Source organism: Mytilus galloprovincialis, chromosome 4 (assembly GCF_965363235.1).
Source record: "Mytilus galloprovincialis chromosome 4, xbMytGall1.hap1.1, whole genome shotgun sequence".
NCBI classification, from domain to species: Eukaryota; Metazoa; Mollusca; class Bivalvia; order Mytilida; family Mytilidae; genus Mytilus; species Mytilus galloprovincialis.
In genome coordinates, this window is record NC_134841.1 from 92,935,604 (window position 1) to 92,955,286 (window position 19,683).

General features: G+C 32.1%; 1 protein-coding gene across 1 annotated transcript; it reads left to right on the top strand.

Moving 5' to 3' along the window:
• Positions 1-1,869: 1,869 nt before the first annotated feature.
• LOC143070843 (fibrinogen C domain-containing protein 1-like) lies at positions 1,870-15,859 on the top strand. Its single transcript, XM_076244963.1, has 4 exons — positions 1,870-2,002; positions 12,150-12,246; positions 13,594-13,758; positions 15,424-15,859. Exons 1-4 carry the CDS (start codon positions 1,952-1,954, stop codon positions 15,672-15,674), a joined length of 564 nt encoding a protein of 187 aa, XP_076101078.1. The 5' UTR covers positions 1,870-1,951; the 3' UTR covers positions 15,675-15,859.
• The last annotated feature ends 3,824 nt before the right edge of the window (positions 15,860-19,683 follow it).

Sequence of the window (19,683 nt, forward strand, 5' to 3'; positions counted from 1 at the left end):
ACGATATATGCATTATTATCATATTAATGTTTAGCTTTTTTCAAACTTTAGAATATTTTAAGCATAACTTTGGTATGAGTTTAATAAAGAAATTATTGGAGGCGATGAGTGTTTTGCTGATGTGTACAGCAAACTATTCATGCCTTTCCAAATTATATGCTTTCTTTTATAAATGAACAGATCAAATATTTTCTGAACACATCAATGCCGATACGTCACTTGTGATGTAATAAATGTGTCTACCCTACATAGTTCTAGGGCAAGATAGACATGAGACAAGGTCTTGCCCATGAAAGTACTTCACATGCATTAATATCTTTATATATCATATCTTTTATGATTTTTTTGTTTGGTGAAAACCCTGGCTCATATCTTTAATATTAATATCAAGGTCACAAAATGAGTCAGTGTTGGCAGTGTTTGCAGTTTTGGACTAAAGAGAAAGGTTTTTAAAAACCCTCAATGCAAATATGTAAGACAAAAATAGAAATATACAGACTAATTACTTTACTGTTACAATGTGGAATCAAAAGGTATAAAATATGATCAAAATATCGTTGTGGATATCTGTAACAAAATCTGAATTAAATAAAAGTGAAACTATACGAATCAAGCCAGAACAACTAAATATAATACAATCTACTTTTCTAATCATGTGGTTTACATAATGTTGTGAAAACTATAAGATATGAAAAGGAATGAGTGAGTTCTTCTAATAAGACGTACATATTGCATATTAAAACCAGAAATAAGCATGACGATACCGTTCCACTGTTATATTTTAATATATATAAAATTTTAACAGTCACCCCATGTACGACCGAACCTTGTTTGAATAATGGTACCTGCTCAGTTGTAGAGGAATCGTATCTTTGTTTTTGTCCTGATGCATATGGTGGAACGTCATGCGAAGGTCAGTATATTAATCATTTTCATAATATATAGGTTTAAGCTTAAAAAATGCGTACTAGAATCAAACCAACATCTCTTTAACATATATTTATATTTACTACTATTTTAATACTTAAGTTCTTAGATTTTGAAAGAATTTGTCTTTAAAGTTTTTTTGGTTTCTAGCATGATAGCAACTATTCCCGGTTGTGACATTCCGAATTAGAATTATTACCGGGATTGTTCTAACATGAGAAACACGACGGGTACCACATGTGGAGTAGAATCGGCTTACCTTTCCGGGGCACCTGAGTTTACCCCTAGTTTTGGTTGGGTTTGTGTTGCTCGGTCTGTCGTTTTCTAAGTTGTGTTTTTTGTACTATTGTTTGTCTGTTGTTTTCTTTTTCTTTGTAACAACTATTGTCAGTTTATCATCGACAATAAATGTCTTTCTTGTATCTTTCTCCTCTCTTTCAAAGTTGTCGAAGAAATATTTTCATGAGCATTTGAAATTGTTGTAAATGTTGATTAATCAATATTCGTGTTATTTTTGTTAATTTCATCGGCAAAAAACGAATTCAAGTTTCAAGAAGCAAACATACAGTCTACTGGTATGCTAAAACCCATTTTTTTTAAATCATAACTAATATATTAACGAAAATAAATGAATTCACAGTATCATTGCCGCAATTACACTGCTAGAAGACTCAAAAGTCTACAATAAGCAAACTAGAAATTACGTCGGTGACAATACAAATAGCCCATTAATCGGCACTTATGTGTTATAATGAAATATCATTAATAACACCATTTTTGTAAACGACATGACACAATTAAGGGTAAAAAAGGCCCTAAAATGATTTTTTTTTTTAAATCAGAAAAACCTTGATTTGTATGTGCTTTATGAATTTATCAGATTTAAGCATCGGTAAACTGCTGTTGGTTATATATTCAACATATACTAGTACGACATTTTGTTTCAGATAGAAAAATAAAAGACTGCAATGACCTGCCCATAAATAGCAGCAGTGGAGTGTATACACTTTACCTTGAGAATAATATGGAAATATCGGTTTTTTGTGAAATGTCAGTAGACAATGGAGGATGGACAGTAAGCAATTATTTTTATAATGGACATTGGTCGGGTGATACGGTGCTTTTTGTCCGCAATTTGCTTTTTGTCCGCTTTTGCTTTTTGTCCGATAATTTTGCTTTTTGTCCGACACTTTTGCTTTTTGTCCGTTGCTTTTTGTCCGTTTCGCTTTTTGTCCGATATTTTCGCTTTTTGTCCGACACTTTTGCTTTTTGTCCGTTGCTTTTTGTCCGTTTTGCTTTTTGTCCGATAATTTTGCTTTTTGTCCGACACTTTTGCTTTTTGTCCGTTGCTTTTTGTCCGTTTTGCCTTTTTAGCTCACTTGGACCAGAGGGTTAAGTGAGCTTTTTTCATCACTTGGCATCCGTCGTCGTCGATAACTTTCAGAAAATCTGAAACTAATGGCAAAATTAAAGCAAATATGGCCACAATCATCCTTAGGGTATGTAGTTTAAAAAAGGTATCAGATGACCCCGCCCAAAAAATCAAGATGACCGCCATGTCTAAAAATAGAACATTGTGGTAAAATGTAGATTTTAGCTTATATCTCTACAACTAAAGCATTCAGTTCTGGGATAAAAATATTCATCAAGTCATAATCTATATGCCCGAGATTTTTCAGTTACATTAGACAACGCGTTTTGGGGTTGCTGCCCCTGATATTTTAATTTTAAGGTAAATTAGCATTTTATAGTTTTAATTTGATTGAAGTTTAATTTTAAAGTCATTATAACGAGTAAGCTTACTTGTTATAACGACTTAAGGTAGCACAATACAAAGATTTTTTTACTTCCAGTCACTAACCTTTAAAATGCTGTAACTTTCTTATGAATGCACAGAAAATAATAAAAGAGGTATATATAGATAGATAAAAGATTAATCTTTTAAATGGTTGCAATATTTTTATTATGCAATCATTATGTAATCAATTATTATGTAATTAGTGGCAAAATCTAGGTCAGTTCACTTGAATGAATTTAGCTCTATCATCTCTTTAAATATACAGAAAATTATAATGAAATCTGAATCAACACATCATGGGCTTCAAAAGGGTGTCTCAGATTGTCCTTATGGTATTCCATTCTCTCATAAATCTCTGATTAGTGTAAACATCATAACCACATAAAAGAAGATAATGTTTGATTAGGTGTAAAATTTATTCTATTCATTCTATCTGAAATCTGAGACACTCTTTTGTAGATAATTGCAATAGGAACAACATATAATAAAATCAACCCTCTAGGGATACCTATGCAGAAGCTAATTTCATTTGAAAGTGGAAATTTGGTGAAAATTATTATAGACACAGTTAACATTATAATTGGTTACATAATTGTTGCATAATACTAACATTCCATTTATGTGAAAGAGTAATCTGTTAGCTATCCAAAACTACCACTTTTATTAATTTTCAAGCACTATTAAGAAAGTTACAGCATTTTAAAACTTGGGAGTTGGAGTTATAAAATCTTTGTATTGTGCTACCTTAACTAACAACACAGCTAACTTGTTTTAACGACTTAACTAACTCGTTTAAACCACTTGACTAACTTGTTTACTTAAAAACTACTACACAATTTTTATGTGATGTTTGATAATAATATAATGATTAAATGTGTTGCTATTAGATAATAAATAAAATTGAGAATGGAAATGGGGAATGAGTCAAAGCAACAACAACCCGACCATAGAGCAGACAACAGCCGAAGGCCACCAATGGGTCTTCAATGTAGCGAGAAACTCCGGCACCCGGAGGCGTCCTTCAGCTGGCCCCTAAACAAATATGCATACTAGTTCAGTGATAATGGACGTCATACTAAACTCTGAATTATACAAAAGAAACTAAAATTAAAAAGCATACCAGACTAACAAAGGCCAGGGGCTCCTGACTTGGGACAGGCGCAAAATTGCGGCGGGGTTAAACATTTTATTTTTAGATCTCAACCCTACCCCTATACCTCTAACCAATGTAGAAAACAAACGCACAAAAATACGCACAGTAAAACTAAGTTTAAGATGTCCGAGTCCGATGTCAGAATATGAAAGAAAAGAATATAAACAAAATGACAATTATACATAAATAACAACAGACTACTAGCAGTTACTGACATGCCAGCTCCAGACCTCAATTAAACTGATTGAAAGATTATGTCTTCATCATATGAATATCAGGTACAATCCCTCCTGTTAGGGGTTTAGTATTATACCATCATGAAACATATGAGAACATGCCAACAACTGGTTTTAGAATAAATGTGTTTAAATCCGAGGCAAAGACCCTATAAGTGAATCAATATTAAAGCCAAAATATGCAATCTTTAATGACCTGACAACAGTATCGTAACTATATCCCTTCTTAATAAGTCTGTTTAAAGGTTTTGTTAGCTTTTGAGGTGAATACTGACATTTTTGTGCTTTGTAAAGAATATAACCATAAAACATTGGATGTGAAATACCTGCATGAACGTATCAGATATCTGCATGTTGACTTATATTTACGAATTATTTCCTTGTACCGATAATAAATTTAGTAAATGTTTTGACTAGTTTGTGATATCGAAAACCCTGGTGTAATAATTTTTCAGTAATACATAAATTTCTCTCGCTAAAATCTAATACGTCGTTACATACACGAGCGAATCGTGCAAGTTGAGATATATAAACACCATAAGATGGTGACAAGGGAAAGTAGCCATCTAAAAATGAATAATTAACGATAGGAAATGAAAATTCATCTCTTTTATCATAAATTTTTGTATTAAGCTTCCCGTTAATGATATAGATATCACGATCGAGGAAAGGACATTGGTCATTGTTAGTATAAGCTATATTTAAAGTAAGTTCAACAGGATAAATTTCTTTAGTATACATACTGAAGTCGTCATTATTGAGAGCCAATATATCATCCAAAAATCTAAAAGTATTTTAAAATTTTTGTATCAAATGTTGTTCCGATGGGTATTTGCTGATTTTAGTCATTAGTAACTCGTAACAATACAAAAACAGGTCCGCAATAAGTGGTGCACAGTTAGTCCCCATTGGAATTCCAATAACTTGACGATATAGGGAATCTCCAAAGCGAACAAAAATGTTATCAAGTAAAAATTCAAGCGCAAATATAGTATCAAAGGATGTCCAATTGACATAGTTCATTTGTTTGTTGCTAATAAAAAAAGACCGAAAAGAGTTTGAACATATTTATTGGCATTCTGACTTTTTAAATGCCCAATTATTTAGGGATGTGATTTTTTTTCTTAATATGAATATGAGGCAAAGTGGTATATAGGGTAGAAAAATCATAACTTCGAACAGATTCAAAATCACCAATATATGCATGCAATTTATCAAGTACTTCCAACGAGTTTTTGACACTCCAAAAGTAATTAATTCCACTATTTTCAAAGGCCTTATTTGAACAATTTATTATCAGGTTTTTGATTGTACCAAGTGTATTTGTAAGTAGAATAGACAATTTAGAAATGCAACAATGGCTTGAAGATGAAATAAATCTATACTTGTAATGTGTTTTGTGTAGCTTTGGAAGCCAGTACATAGTTGGGACTTTCATTGCATTTGGTTGTTATGTAGCTAAAAGTTTGTGTTTGTTATAGATGTCGTTTTCTGAAAATAAAGTCAGTTGGAATGTTGGTGAATTCGTGATTTCCTTTTGCAGAACCTCATTGTAAAATTTACGTCAAACAATAATGATATTATTAGCGTCTATATCAGCCGGGACAAAAACAAATTCCTTGGCTAGTTTTTAGTTTAGCATGGATTTCTGGCAAAAACATTTATAACGGCCGAATTTAAAGTTTTGTCTTGGTTAATAGAAGAAATTTTTATGATAAAAACTGAAACGCATGCGGAAAAACACACAAACGCATAAAGATGTTTATTCAGGACAACAACTTATATCCAAAAATAACAGCAGAAATATATATGAACTACCACCAATGAAGGTTATAAAATACTATAGGTAATACTTAATGCTTTACGTAATGTGCTGTTTATCTTTTTTTTTTTTTTGGTCGTTTATATAAAAATGAAGATGTGGTATGATTGCCAAGACTTAAAATTGCACAAAAATAATGGATTTATACTTTAACGAAAACATCTCTTGAAAAGCTATTCGTTGATGGCTAAATGCTATTTATTTCTGAAATCTAAATTTTGTTTCGCTGTTCTGAGTGTTCTAGATGTTACATGCAGCTAAGATTGGTGAAACAATTACAAAAAAATACTGGTCTGTATAAAATGTACGCAAAAATAAACGAAAGAAAGCCGCTGGAATGCACTCCTGGTCTCAGATAAGTACATTTAAAAAATGACAGCTAACATGAAATAAGTGCCAATAAAAGAGTGAGTCAAACACTCACTTTTTCAAAAACAAAATCTATATTCAAAATGATAATCTATAAAAAAAAAAAAAAAAAAAAAAAAAAAAAAAAAAAAAAATTAATATGAAAATTTACAATTCAAACAATAGATCGATATCAAACAAAAGTGTTTCATTATCATTTTTCGGCTACAATGGGTATATGAAACATCCAATGTCGAATTACCAACATTGAGTCCTAACAAAGAATGTTTCTGTCATGTTGTGCAACGAAATCTCTACAGCACATGGTACATGTAGTGACACCACTAAATGTTTAATAGGATCCCGCGAAAAGTCTGACTTTGGTCCACGAAGGTAGCAAATTGTCTGTGTGACCATCGCTGACGGCTTTTGGTACACATAAGATATTTTATTTTATTGGTTAAGAGATATTTTTTTAATACGCCGGACAACCATTAAAACATCACCAAGGAAAGGCTGTCATGCTCTTTGTTAATTTCCATGAAACTGATATAGCCCCAAAGGTTTTACATGAACACCAATGTATACTCGTGTCAATCTGAAAGCCACGCGGAATCAATGTCGGAGATGTTTAAGACAAATACATCGATCCTGCTGGGCGTTTGTTGCCTTATATCTCCCTTGACATGGCCTATCATTAAAAGGTCCCTTTTGAGGATTTGTGGACTATTTGGTATACTGTAGAGGGTAAATAATTATACAGTCTACAAGCAATTGCATCCTTGGAAAAGCCTCCTTAAATTACACCCCAAATTGTTAGTCATTAGTTGTTAGAAAGACCTGGCATATAGTCTGCTGTTTATTGAAGTGTTTTTACATAAGGGCGTGACATTCATGACATAAGCTAAACTTAACATGTCGAAAGAAAAAGCAAGAAAAAAGTCATACGTGCGTTAGAAAACGTTCGAACTCGAATTACGTCCGTTCAAATAACCCTTGTCCCTCACATATGTTCCAAAAATCTATCAAGCGAAAAGTATTCGACATTAGACTTAACAGTCATTTTTGACCAACTATGCATAGTTCTAATAATAATAAACTAGAGGCTCTAAATAGCCTTTGTGGTCTCCTGGGTCTATGTGCATATTCAACAAAGGACACTCTCCAACATTTTACACACGAATATAATTCATGACAAAATCTGTTTTGTTGATCTTGTATTGCTGATCATGTGCTGTTAAGATTCCTTCTATCTTGTTTAGTTTTGCTCAAAACACAAAAGAGGATAAAAAAAATCCTCATTTAAGTGCAATTACTTCTATAAACATTCACAGTGATTTGTTAGTTGATCTTAACTTGCTGATCATTTTTGTGATTTAAAGTGTATCTTAATCTATTATAATTTTCTATAATATATGACAAAACTTAAAAAAAGATAGATGAAAATCTTCTTTAAGGTGGTATGGAAGTTTAGATTAAAAATGCTAGAATTTGCCAAAACGTAGTACAAAAATGTATATATGAACTGTGTAATGTTCAAAAATTTAATAAATATGATAGGTCACCGAGCATTTTTCGCAAGTTACAGGTTGTGACAAAATGACACAATTTGTATGACAGCGCTGAAGTACGTCCATTATTCATTTTCTATTATTCAAAATTCAATAAAGAATAATGAAAGAGTTCATTAATCACTATACGTTAAGTGATGAATAATGAATAATGAACTAGTTTTCATTTCAGTATTCAAGTTGAAAAGTGAATAATGAAATAGAATAATATTTTTTGACTGTGACACTATATCCCGTATTACAGAATTCGTAATTTTGATCTTACAAATATTCAAATTAATATCAGACAAAAAAATCAAACACTCTTTGAAATTTTTAAATTTGTTTATTTATCTAGTTTCGGAGGAATAACTAGAGGGATTCCCTAACTATTTTTAACAGAAGTTTCTTGGTTTAATGTATGGACGACCTGAATACCATAAATATAAAAAAAAAAAAAACTCAAAAACTTCACGTTGTCTTTTATTTTCACTGGACCTTTGCTATTCTTCATCCCTTGATTATAGATATGACATGCTAATTGTACAGCAATGACCATTAGAGGGGTTACGGAGGACCAAAATGCCAAAATACGCGTGAAAATTAAGAAATAGCCAATTTTTAATAATGAATCGGATAATTTGAATAATAGAATGGCTGCTGCGGCCCTTCAACCCCTATTTACACTTATACCTTATACCTCATTCGAAAGCTTATTAATAGAGGAGCAAAAGGTATGTAGTCAATGTGTTCCTCGTCGCCTTTTAGAGGAGAAACGAATGACCTAAATATCGAAATGCATGTGACTATTAAAAGACATAGCTTATTTTGAATAATGGAATGGACTGCTGCGACCTTTCAGCCTCTAATTCAAGAAACCTTAATACATCATTTGAAACCTTGATAGAGTAACAAAACTGTTTTAACAACGTGTATTTTGGCACCTCTAATGGTCATTGCGGAACATACTGTTTATAACAATTTTATTCCTCTTTGTATAGCTATAGGCTATATGCCTCTTGTTTCTCTGTTGGAACGCTTTTGAATGACGTATAAGGTAGCAATACACAGTAAGGAGTTTGGTTTCGTATTTTGGACCCGGTGGATATGAAAGTTATAGTGCAATAAAATTCATTTTAGACAGCTGAGTACTAATTTAGCCTTCAAATACGGTAAATAAGAACATGAAGATTATTTTTTACATGTTTTATGGCTTATTTACTGTTTGACTCTCCGTATTTTCATAGCTAGACTGGCCATATAGGTCCGGAAATTAATGTAAATAAATGTTTACAAACGCTTTTTTTCCACACGAAGTATTTTACCAAAAGAAATACGCGTATTTTGGCATTTACATCTTCCGTAACCCCGGAACATACTGTCTGTTTATTTAACCATTGTATTCCTCTTTGTATAGCTATAGGCTGTATACATGTTTATCTCTTGTTTCTCTGTTGGTTCGCTTTTGAATGACGTATAACGTAGCAATACGTTAGCTTTCGAATGAGTCATAAGGTATAATCTGTTATTAGGGGCTGAAGGGTCGCAGCAGTCCATTCCATTATTCAGAATATCCATTTCATTATTAAAAATTGGCTATTTCTTAATTTCACGCGTATTTTGGCATTTAAATCTCCGTAACCCTTCTAATGGTCATTGCAGCACAATCGACATGTTATAGCTAAAATAAAAAAGACAATGTTTAGTATTTTAATTTTTATATATGTTTTGGTATTCAGGTCGTCCATACATTAAACCAAGGAATTTCTGTTAAAAATAATTAGGAAAACCCACTAGTTTATCCTCCGAAACAAAATAAATAAATTAAAAAGATCCGGCATTATTTCACATAGTGTTTTGATTTATTTCTTACAAAATTGTATATTAATTTGAAAATTAGTTAGATCATACGAAAATGACGAATTATGAAATACGGGATATAGTGTCACAGTCAAATAATATAATTCTATTTCATTATTCACTTTTCAATTTGAATACTGAAATTTAAAATATTTTATTTTTCATTATTCAACATTTAACGTTGAATAGTGAATAATGAACTATTTCATTATTCATTATTGAATTTTGAATAATGGAAAATGAATAATGGACGTACTTAAGTTCAGCGCGGTATTTGTATGGATTATACGGAGAAAAACAGCATTATGTGATCAGAAGCTAATCTAAGTTATAGAATTGAAAACAAAATGCGAGAAGATAGCTTTAAGAAAATGCTTTGAGAATATCAATAGATACAATAGGGTCACCGTGCGTTTTTTCCTGCTAAAATTTAAGATGGCAAAAGTTCATGTAGATTCTTTCAAAAATGCACTATGTCCCCTAAAAATGCCAATTTAAAAACATTAAAAATTAAACAAATAAAATTTACGTTTGTAAAAATATTAATATTTATCAGTTGAATTTTGTTACAATGATTAACAATTAGACCTTAGGTTTTCTTGTTATTTACAATCCAAGATATAAGGTGAAAAAAGCTTGTACTTGATCTAACTTATGTTGTAATAAGTATTGTGTATAACTTTCAAAAAATTCTTTTATAGCTGACTATGCGGTATGGGCTTTGCTCATTGTTGAAGGCCGTACGGTGACCTATTGTTGTTAACTCCTGTGTCATTCAGTCTCATGTGGAGAGTTGTCTCATTGGCAATCATACCACATCTTCTTTTTTATATTAAGTTAAGAAACACAAACGATAAAGTCAGTATTTTCCCCATTTATATAGGGCATAAGAGGAAAAGTGAGGCCATACAAATTCATACTTGACCTGTGTTTTGTGGTATACTCATTGCGTATAAGCTTCATGCCATTTTTTTTAAGGCAAACTGCAGTTAAAGAACGGATATAAAAAGTTCAGTAGTTTTTCCATTTCCAAACTCTAGAGCAGTAAAAGTGACGCCATCAAAATTCAAACTTGATCTGGAATGTGTGGTAATAAGCATTGCGTTTAAGTTCCATAACATTGGGTTGGGCGAACTATAGTTAAAGAATGGAAAACCAATTTCGGACGTCATCTGACAGTTTTGACAATTGGTAGAGCTCAACATCCTGCTGTTGTCATATTTTCTCTCTTTTTAGTGGTTTTCAAAATAATAGACAAAACTTTAATTTTACCCCATATGTTCTATTTCAGTCATGTTGGCCATCTTGGTTGGTAGGTGAGGTAATCAGACATATTTCTTTTTAAATAAGATACCCTAATGATGATTTTTCGAAATTCAAAATAAAACCTGCAAAACTATACACGTTTTTATATCGGACAAAAAGCAAAACGGACCAAAAGCAACGGACAAAAAGCAAAAGTGTCGGACAAAAAGCAAAATTATCGGACAAAAAGCAAAACGGACAAAAAGCAACGGACAAAAAGCAAAAGTGTCGGACAAAAAGCAAAATTATCGGACAAAAAGCAAAACGGACAAAAAGCAACGGACAAAAAGCAAAAGTGTCGGACAAAAAGCAAAATTATCGGACAAAAAGCAAAAGCGGACAAAAAGCAAATTGCGGACAAAAAGCATCGTATCAGTCGGGAAAACATTTTCCTTGCCTTAATAATAAACACTGATTGAGAAAACATTTTCTTTCCCCGTAGCTCTTTATATACAAGCAGTTGCATTTTTTCATAAACTACAAAGCAAACATCAGAATCATAGATCCTTTCTTTCTTGTTTGCTTGTCTCCTCATTAAAAAAAAGCGTTTCTACGTTTTATTTAACAAAAAAAAAACAAATCATTTTACTGCTGAATTAAAACAACAGAGTCTTATATCTAAATTATAAATTTCAATTTGATCAATAATAATTACCTGTTCATACCGCAAAGTCAGGTAACTAGAAAGTAATGGGCTTACGCATGTCTCACATGCACTGTAATATACAGTAAGCTTTTGTATAACTTCGAATTTGCTGATTTCTGTATACGTCTTTTTTTCATAATACTTATACTAAAATGTTATATTTCTTTTAACAGACTTTCGCGGTAAGAATTGAAACTCGAAAATAAAACGATCGCGAAAATTTCAAGGAAACTCGATTCATAATAATGAACATATAACTGATACACTCTCTACAGAATTCTTTTTTTGTGAAATATCTGTTATAACATCAACGGTAACAATTTTCTCACCAAATGCGCATTTCAGCAGTAAATATTTCAAAATTCAAAACTTGAAAAGTTCATCAACCACAAAGGACACAAAAGTAAAGCAGGGCTTTGCTCAATTAATCAACGTGTTCCAAGACCCTTCAATACATCAATTTAGAATCGATTATTTTGTATTTGTTTTTTTTTTCTTTTTCAGGTTGTACAAAGAAGATTAAATGGAAAAACAAATTTCTTAAGGTTTTGGGACGACTACAAAATTGGTTTTGGTGACCTCACCGGTGAACATTGGTTAGGTAGTCTATAAACTATCAAGATAATGGCATTCTTATATTGTCCGGGAGCTTATCATTACCTCATTAGTCATTATTCATAGCAACTACTGGGCTCATGATACCCGTAGGACTAATAGTTAAAAACCTTAAATTGATAAAAGGTTTTAATTGTAACTCTATTTTATGCATACCGCAAAAATGAATAAATGGTACAAGATCCATATATTTAGGGACGAAAAATGCCTTTGTGAAGAACTACACAAGTTCTAACAAGAAATACCCTGAAAACGATATCGTAAAAATGCTGGACTTTTCATTATGTTACTCTAGGTTGATTATGTGTTGGTTCATTAAGAAGAATAGCCAACGTAGATACAAGTAGCTTGTCATCAGGGGGATAAATCCTACATTTAAAAAAATCTATCCGATTCCGACAAAACATTATCTGAAACTAACATTGTCATGAAGTATACTTTCGTGATCGACAACATATTTTTACGGTTGGAGGACGTTTTTTCCAACAAACGATCACTATTCCCATGGGAATGAACTGTGATCCTCCTCTTGTCGACTCTTTCCTTTATTCATTAGGTAAAGTTCATACAGGAACTTCTTTGTGAGAAAGAAAAGAAGTTAGCAGTATCCTTTTACTTTACTTTCCGCTATATAGATGATGTTCTCTCAATTATTATTTCAAACTGATGACTATTTTGAACGGTTCTATCCCATCGAACTTGAGATAAAAGATTCAACAGATACAGTTAAGTCTGCCTCATATCTTGATATCTGGACTACATCTAAAAATTGATAATGAGGGTGGGTTAGAAAAAAATCATTACGATAAAAGAACTTTCCATTTCCATGATGCAACATTCCAATAGCGCTTGCATAAAATACCGTCCCCTTTTGACGAATTTGGCTTACCAGAATAGACTTTTAAAAATTGCCGGGTTTGTAAAAACATGAACAACATAACAATGACACATATGTAGCAGAATCTGATTACCCTTCTTGAGCACAAATATCACTCCAGTTTTTGGTGGGGTTCGTGTTGCTCAGACTTTAGTTGTCTATGTTTTATTTACTATTATTTGCATATTGGTTTTGTTTTTTTTTTAGCCATAACGTTGTCAGTTTATTATCCACCTATAACTTTAAATGTTCCTCTGGTATCGTTGCATCTCTTCAAGATTTGAAGAATTTTTGGTAAATTCTCTATTATTTTGGATAACCAGTGTGTCAAAGACTGAATACAATTCAAACACTACTAAGGATCTGAAATTAATGAAATACCGAATAAAACACGATATACTCTACATTTAGAAACTAGACATACATTTTATGATACATGTACTAATTGTGTTTTAGGCAATGACAATCTTCATTACATCTTGCTACAAAATGCTTACAAAGTTCGATTTGATCTCGAAGACTTTATTGGAAATACAGCGTATGCTATATATAATACTTTCAATGTTAGCAACGAGGAAAGTGGCTACACATTGAGTATATCTGATTACAGTGGAACGGCTGGTAAGATGCATTGTTTGTTTTTTAACCGGAACTTGTTCGTTGATAAAAAAAAAAGCTAAACATTCATCATGTTTGAAATCGTATTTTTTGCTTACAGAGATCTAGACAAATCTGTCAAATTCTTGTTCATCGATTTGACTCAAATTCTCATATTTGATTTATAACATCATAAATAAAGGCAGTAGTAGCATGCCGCTGTTCACTAGTCATAAATCGGTTATATTGAATAAAAGCCGGGTCACAAACCAAAACCGAGGGAAACACATCAACTATAAGAGGACACTAAAAGGGATATCCGAATTACAAAAAGTCAAAAATAGACAAATTAACCATGCATGATCTCGCTAATGTGTATCATCATTTCTCGTGCAATTTAGTATATACGATATTTAATTAAACATCGAGATGGCCTCTGAAAACTGACGACACGATATTAATATAGATATCAATGAATGCGATCACGTACAATTGGATTTTGTTTTAGGCCCGTTAGATTTCATATTATAGGTTAAACAGATTGACTTTTTGTTGGTCGAATTAGTCTATCAGTCTACAAAATGGCCTCTCTCTTATTGCACTTTTAGTGTTAACATACTTTTTTCTTTTAAAAAGAAACGCTCCTGGTGCATGCGAAAGCCATCTCTAGCTAAGGGTTAGATTGATGGTCACATAAATAAAGGCAACAGTAGTATTCCGCTGTTCGAAAGTCAACAATTGACTGAGAGAAATCAAATCGGGGTAACAAACTAAAACAGAGGAAAACACATCAACTATAAGACTGAAGTGCAACAAAAAACAAAAGACAATGCAACACACAGAAACGTACTTTAAGATAACAACTCCCATTTGCCGGACTGAATACGGATTCAATGAGGTTAAACTCAAAGTTTTAACATGCAAGTCAATAATACATCAGTGATGTTTTTTGTCAGTTTATTTGACAAATTAAGTTCAAACTGAATGCTCATAACGAAATGTTATCTGAAATTCGCTTTTATCAATACTTGAAACAAAAAGAAATCGTATTTTAATTTTTAATTTTTTTTTTTTTTTTTTTTTTTGTATAAATCGTAGCTAATGACTCTTTACGTATCCCATAGTTTTTGTCAACTGATAGTCGATAACAACACTTAACGGTACAAGGTATAACAATGTTCTACATGCTTATTGTTTGTTGATTCCTCGAAAGATATTGCTTTAATATTGATAGACGTTCTGAAATATATCATACAATTTTCATTACATCTTAAAACAAAAAGACTACAAATAAAATTGAGAATGGAAATGGGAAATATGTCAAAGAGACAACAACCCGACCAAAGAGCGGAAAACATCCAAAGGCCACCAGCCAGTCTTCAATCAAGCGAGAAAATCCCGCAACCAGAGGCATGCTTTAGCGAAATATTAGTGGAATATTAATATAAAACAAGAACATAATCAAAATCATATTTTGGTGCATTTAAAAAAGAATTTAATACAGGCTGTAATATTAACGGTACCAGGTGGGCATTTTGACAATTCAGTGTTTATTCAGTGTTGATCGGGTCAATAATATCTAAAACCTTAGACAAATGTTTATGGACTTTTCTTTGGTATAGAGCATCATTTTTGTAATAATTTTATTGGAAATTATTATTCTCCTGCATAGTTTTTATGTTTTAACAGGTGATTCTATGAAAGATTCCCAAGGTAATACCCATGACAATTTCATGTTCACCACTATTGACAGAGATAACGATGTTACCAGTAGTAATTGTGCTATTAATAAAATGAGCCCCTGGTGGCATGCTAGATGTACTTGGTCAAATATCAACGGACTGTATCTCGAAGGTTCTAGTGAAATCAACATGCATTGGAATAGCTGGAAAGGAAAATCTGGACTCAAAACGACCAGAATGATGTTTAAGCCGAATTGATTTAATTGAAATTTATGACTGGTGAGGGAGCACTTGAAAAAGAAAAATCAGCGATAAAAGTATACTTTTTTCAAACAATTTTACTTCAGATTGAAGGGGTTACTTTTTACGAACATTAACACTAAAATCATCTCCGTAAATCGAAATAAATTTGTTCAGACAAAATAGGATAAAAAAACAATAATTGAAAGGAAAAGAGGTACATGCCAGTATCAACAATAACAGACAAATTATTCTTTCCTACAATAAAAATACAATATTTGTCGATATATTACTTAATAAATATATACATAGAAAGCAGATAATTGAGATCAGTTATAAAATATTTTACCGAGTAAAGAGGAAACTGGTTTGTCTTAGTGGCTGTATATAATATATTGATATTAAACTCCTTACGAAAAAAATCAGCAACTGAATCCCGTAACAGGTTCAATTTCTTCAGAATTATTTCTTATCCTTCGAGAAATTCAACGTTCATATTTTTTTCTTATTGCATCCAGGTTATCCATGAATTCTGCGAAGTTGAGAAAGAAAATGTTGTGTTTGTAAGAGAATTACAGGCTAAAAAGAAAGCTACGAGGAAGAACTACTGAAACTGCACTTCATTAGTTTTACCATCATCGTCGCTTTTTTTTATTATCGATTTGTTGGTGTCTCAACTGACAAGCGAAATGTCTTTAAACATTAATATTTAGATTTGCATTTATAGCAAGCAATTTTTACCCTGTCTAAACAGGTTGGTTTGTAGTTCATGCGATTCCTTCCGTTTTTTGGTTTTTTTACCTTAATTTGTCTCTTCTAAATCGAATTGCGAGATTTAAATAACGTTAAACTACTGTAAATTTAATCCAATGAAAGTATACTTTCTCGTTAGTTGATAACATGCTGACAATACAGTGACAAAAAAAAACACGACAAACACAATACAAATAACATTGAATGTAAAGATTGGGCAACACGATTTCATCAACAACTGTGGTTGATCGGATGTGCTACGGAATGATAGGCAGATCAAGCTCCATCATGTGAGACCACCTATGTTGTCCATATAAGTTCAAACACGGTGATGAGTCTAACTCGGTTGGTCACATTAGATGAAAAGAAAACGGATTTGTTGTTACGACAATTGAAAGAAGCTCGGCCTCACCTGTGAAACAGATATTTCTTATTGTTGATCCAACCTGTGATGTCGTCAGTAAATGTTTGAGCCATACTTTTACACCTTGATATTTTGTTCTAACATTTTGTAACAAAATGATCTTTAAGTTCCGTAGTATTCCATCATCTGTACAAACTTCAAATTCTTTTTGTTCCGAATGTTTATGAATGTAGATATGTCGATTACACTCAAGCAAAGATGATGTATAAAAATTGAAACCACAAAAATACTTAACTCTGAAGAAAATTCAAAAAGGAAAGTCCGTAATCAAATGTCAAAATCTAAAGCTCAAACACATCAAAGGGATGGATAACAACTGTCATATTCCGGACTTGGTACAGGTATTTTCTTATGAAGAAAATGGTGGATTAAACCTGGTTTTATAGCTAGTCAAACCTCTCACTTGTATGACAGTCTGATTCTTATTCTGCATTAGGTGCATCTTTTCATTGTCATCATGAAGACAACTGCCTTCAACAATCTCTGTCTAATATTTGATGTCGAGCATGTTATTTTTAAAGTCACTTCCATCAGTTTTCCAACGTCCACAGTTTAAACATGTCCTCGTGATGGCTAATTTTAATTTGTTTCATGATAACCTTGCCCTTGGGATTTATTGCTGAAATTATTCTATACAACATCTTCATATCCTTCCATCATTAAAATATGTCAGTAGGTGAAAACGTAGAAATATAAACGAGGTTCTGCTGGCAGAAGCTTTTGTCGGTTGATCAAGTCATTCACATAACTTTCCGTTGATGAAACGTTTTCGCAGTACTGATGCTGACCACAATGTGCACACATTGATTAAAAATTATGTCTTTTGTTTGTAACGTTTGTCAGCGTAATAATGAAAACGTTCAGCTGGGGCATATTTTTCTGTTGTTAGTTTCAGTGGTTGTAGTCAGTTGTTCAGTGCTCGGAACACAAAAATCATGACATACAGAAATTTGATTGGTTGATTTTGTAGTATGATTACAAAAAACTGACTCGAAAGTTTTATGATTTCAATACCTGATTTGAAGCAGGCATCTGGAAAGATATCTCTTACAATATACTTCCTGGAATTTTTAATTTTACGAAACATGAACATAAACTGTATAATATTTGTATACACGGTAGAGTAAATCAAATAATGATCTTATCTATAAAAACAGATGAAATCCATCGTTTTCTACATAAGAAAATGCCTGTACTATGTCAGGAACATGAAAGTTATTTGTTATCCATTTGTTTGATGTGTTTGAGCTTTTGATTTTGCCATTTGATTAGGGACTTCCCGTTTTGAATTTTCCTCGGAGTTCAGTATTTTGGCATTTTATTTGTTTCTCCTCCTTTTATACCAGAATGGTATTTAAGCATATCCAAGTTTAAGTCCAAATTACAAAGGCATTTCCTCTTTTTATGAAAAAAGGATTTTTTTTATTCATATGTAAATGTTCAATATAAATTTATAGATTAGTGTCCAATCTCATATTGCCACACAATTTACTGTAGTTTGAAATTCTTTTATGTCAAAATGACCAAAAACAATGATTTTGAAGTAACGACTACTGAAGGCTTACAAGCAAATTGTAATGTGGATTCAAAGTTTAAAATACATTATAAAAATCAACATTTTATGCAGAACATTCTGCATATGTGGCGGACTTAGATGTAGGTCCTAGAAGATCTTAACCCTCCGTTTAAAATAGTTTCTCGATTCCCTTCGGTATGTTAGACTGACTCTACTAATATAATGGGGACTAGTTCGTTTAAAGGTCAGCAACATAGTTAAGTTTGTATCGTTTATCCATCAGGAAGTTTGCCTAAAGTAAGTATTACTCTCACGATATATTTATAATTGTATGCTTCAATATTTATTTTAAATCACTTTATGACATTATAAACACTTGGTAAATATATGTAGGTAGAATTTGCAAATATAAGATTTGACATTGATCCTCAAAATATCAAGAAAAAATGCAGATTATTGTGTGTGGAGATTTTATTATGCCTAGATATTTGATTGATTAAATATTGAAATCTATTTTTAACAACTGTCATATTCAGAAATGTCATATGGTAGTCCGAGATTACTCTGACGTTCAACGGACACGGCCCAGTTTGTCTGGTAAAACAGCCGTTGGACGTCAGAGTAATCTCGGATTAGTGATATGGTTGCCAATGAGACAACTCTCCATCAAAGTTCAAATCTAGTGGATGTAGGTTATTATAGGCAACCGTATGACCTTCAGGTGAGACAAACCCAAACCGTTTCGTCGGCTATTTAAAAGGGTAGGCACTTAAAGTTAACCATCGAGGGACGTTAACTACCGAGGGTAGTAATGAATATTCATCTTTACCGGATGATTGACAGCGATGTAAATAAAAACATGAGCGTGATTACCGTGTGACAACGTCATATCAAATTAATTCAATTTAATTGTTAGAAATACTGTTTTCTGCTGAAAATTAAAAAATAAATAAAATTGAATGGAATGGAATGGAATTGAGCTATGTACAATACAGTAAATATTAGCAATTAGAATTAGACGGTAGACAAGTATATTTTGCCTATTGATTCTTTTTTGCATGCCTATTTGGTTATATTATAATGCACTAATTGTTTTGATACTGTTTAACGTTTAAATAAGACCTATATGTGAACCATTTATGCACTTTTAATATAAAGATCAGATTCACACAGGATCATACAGTTCGAGCTAACTATTTTATGTACGAGAGCTATAATTACTAATGTAACGGTGATGCTGAGATAATCTCCCTTTGCTAGAATATGGGATGACTCAAAATGAACTATATCACTGTGCAAGAACGGAATAGCAAAGTGAATATATAAATCAAACT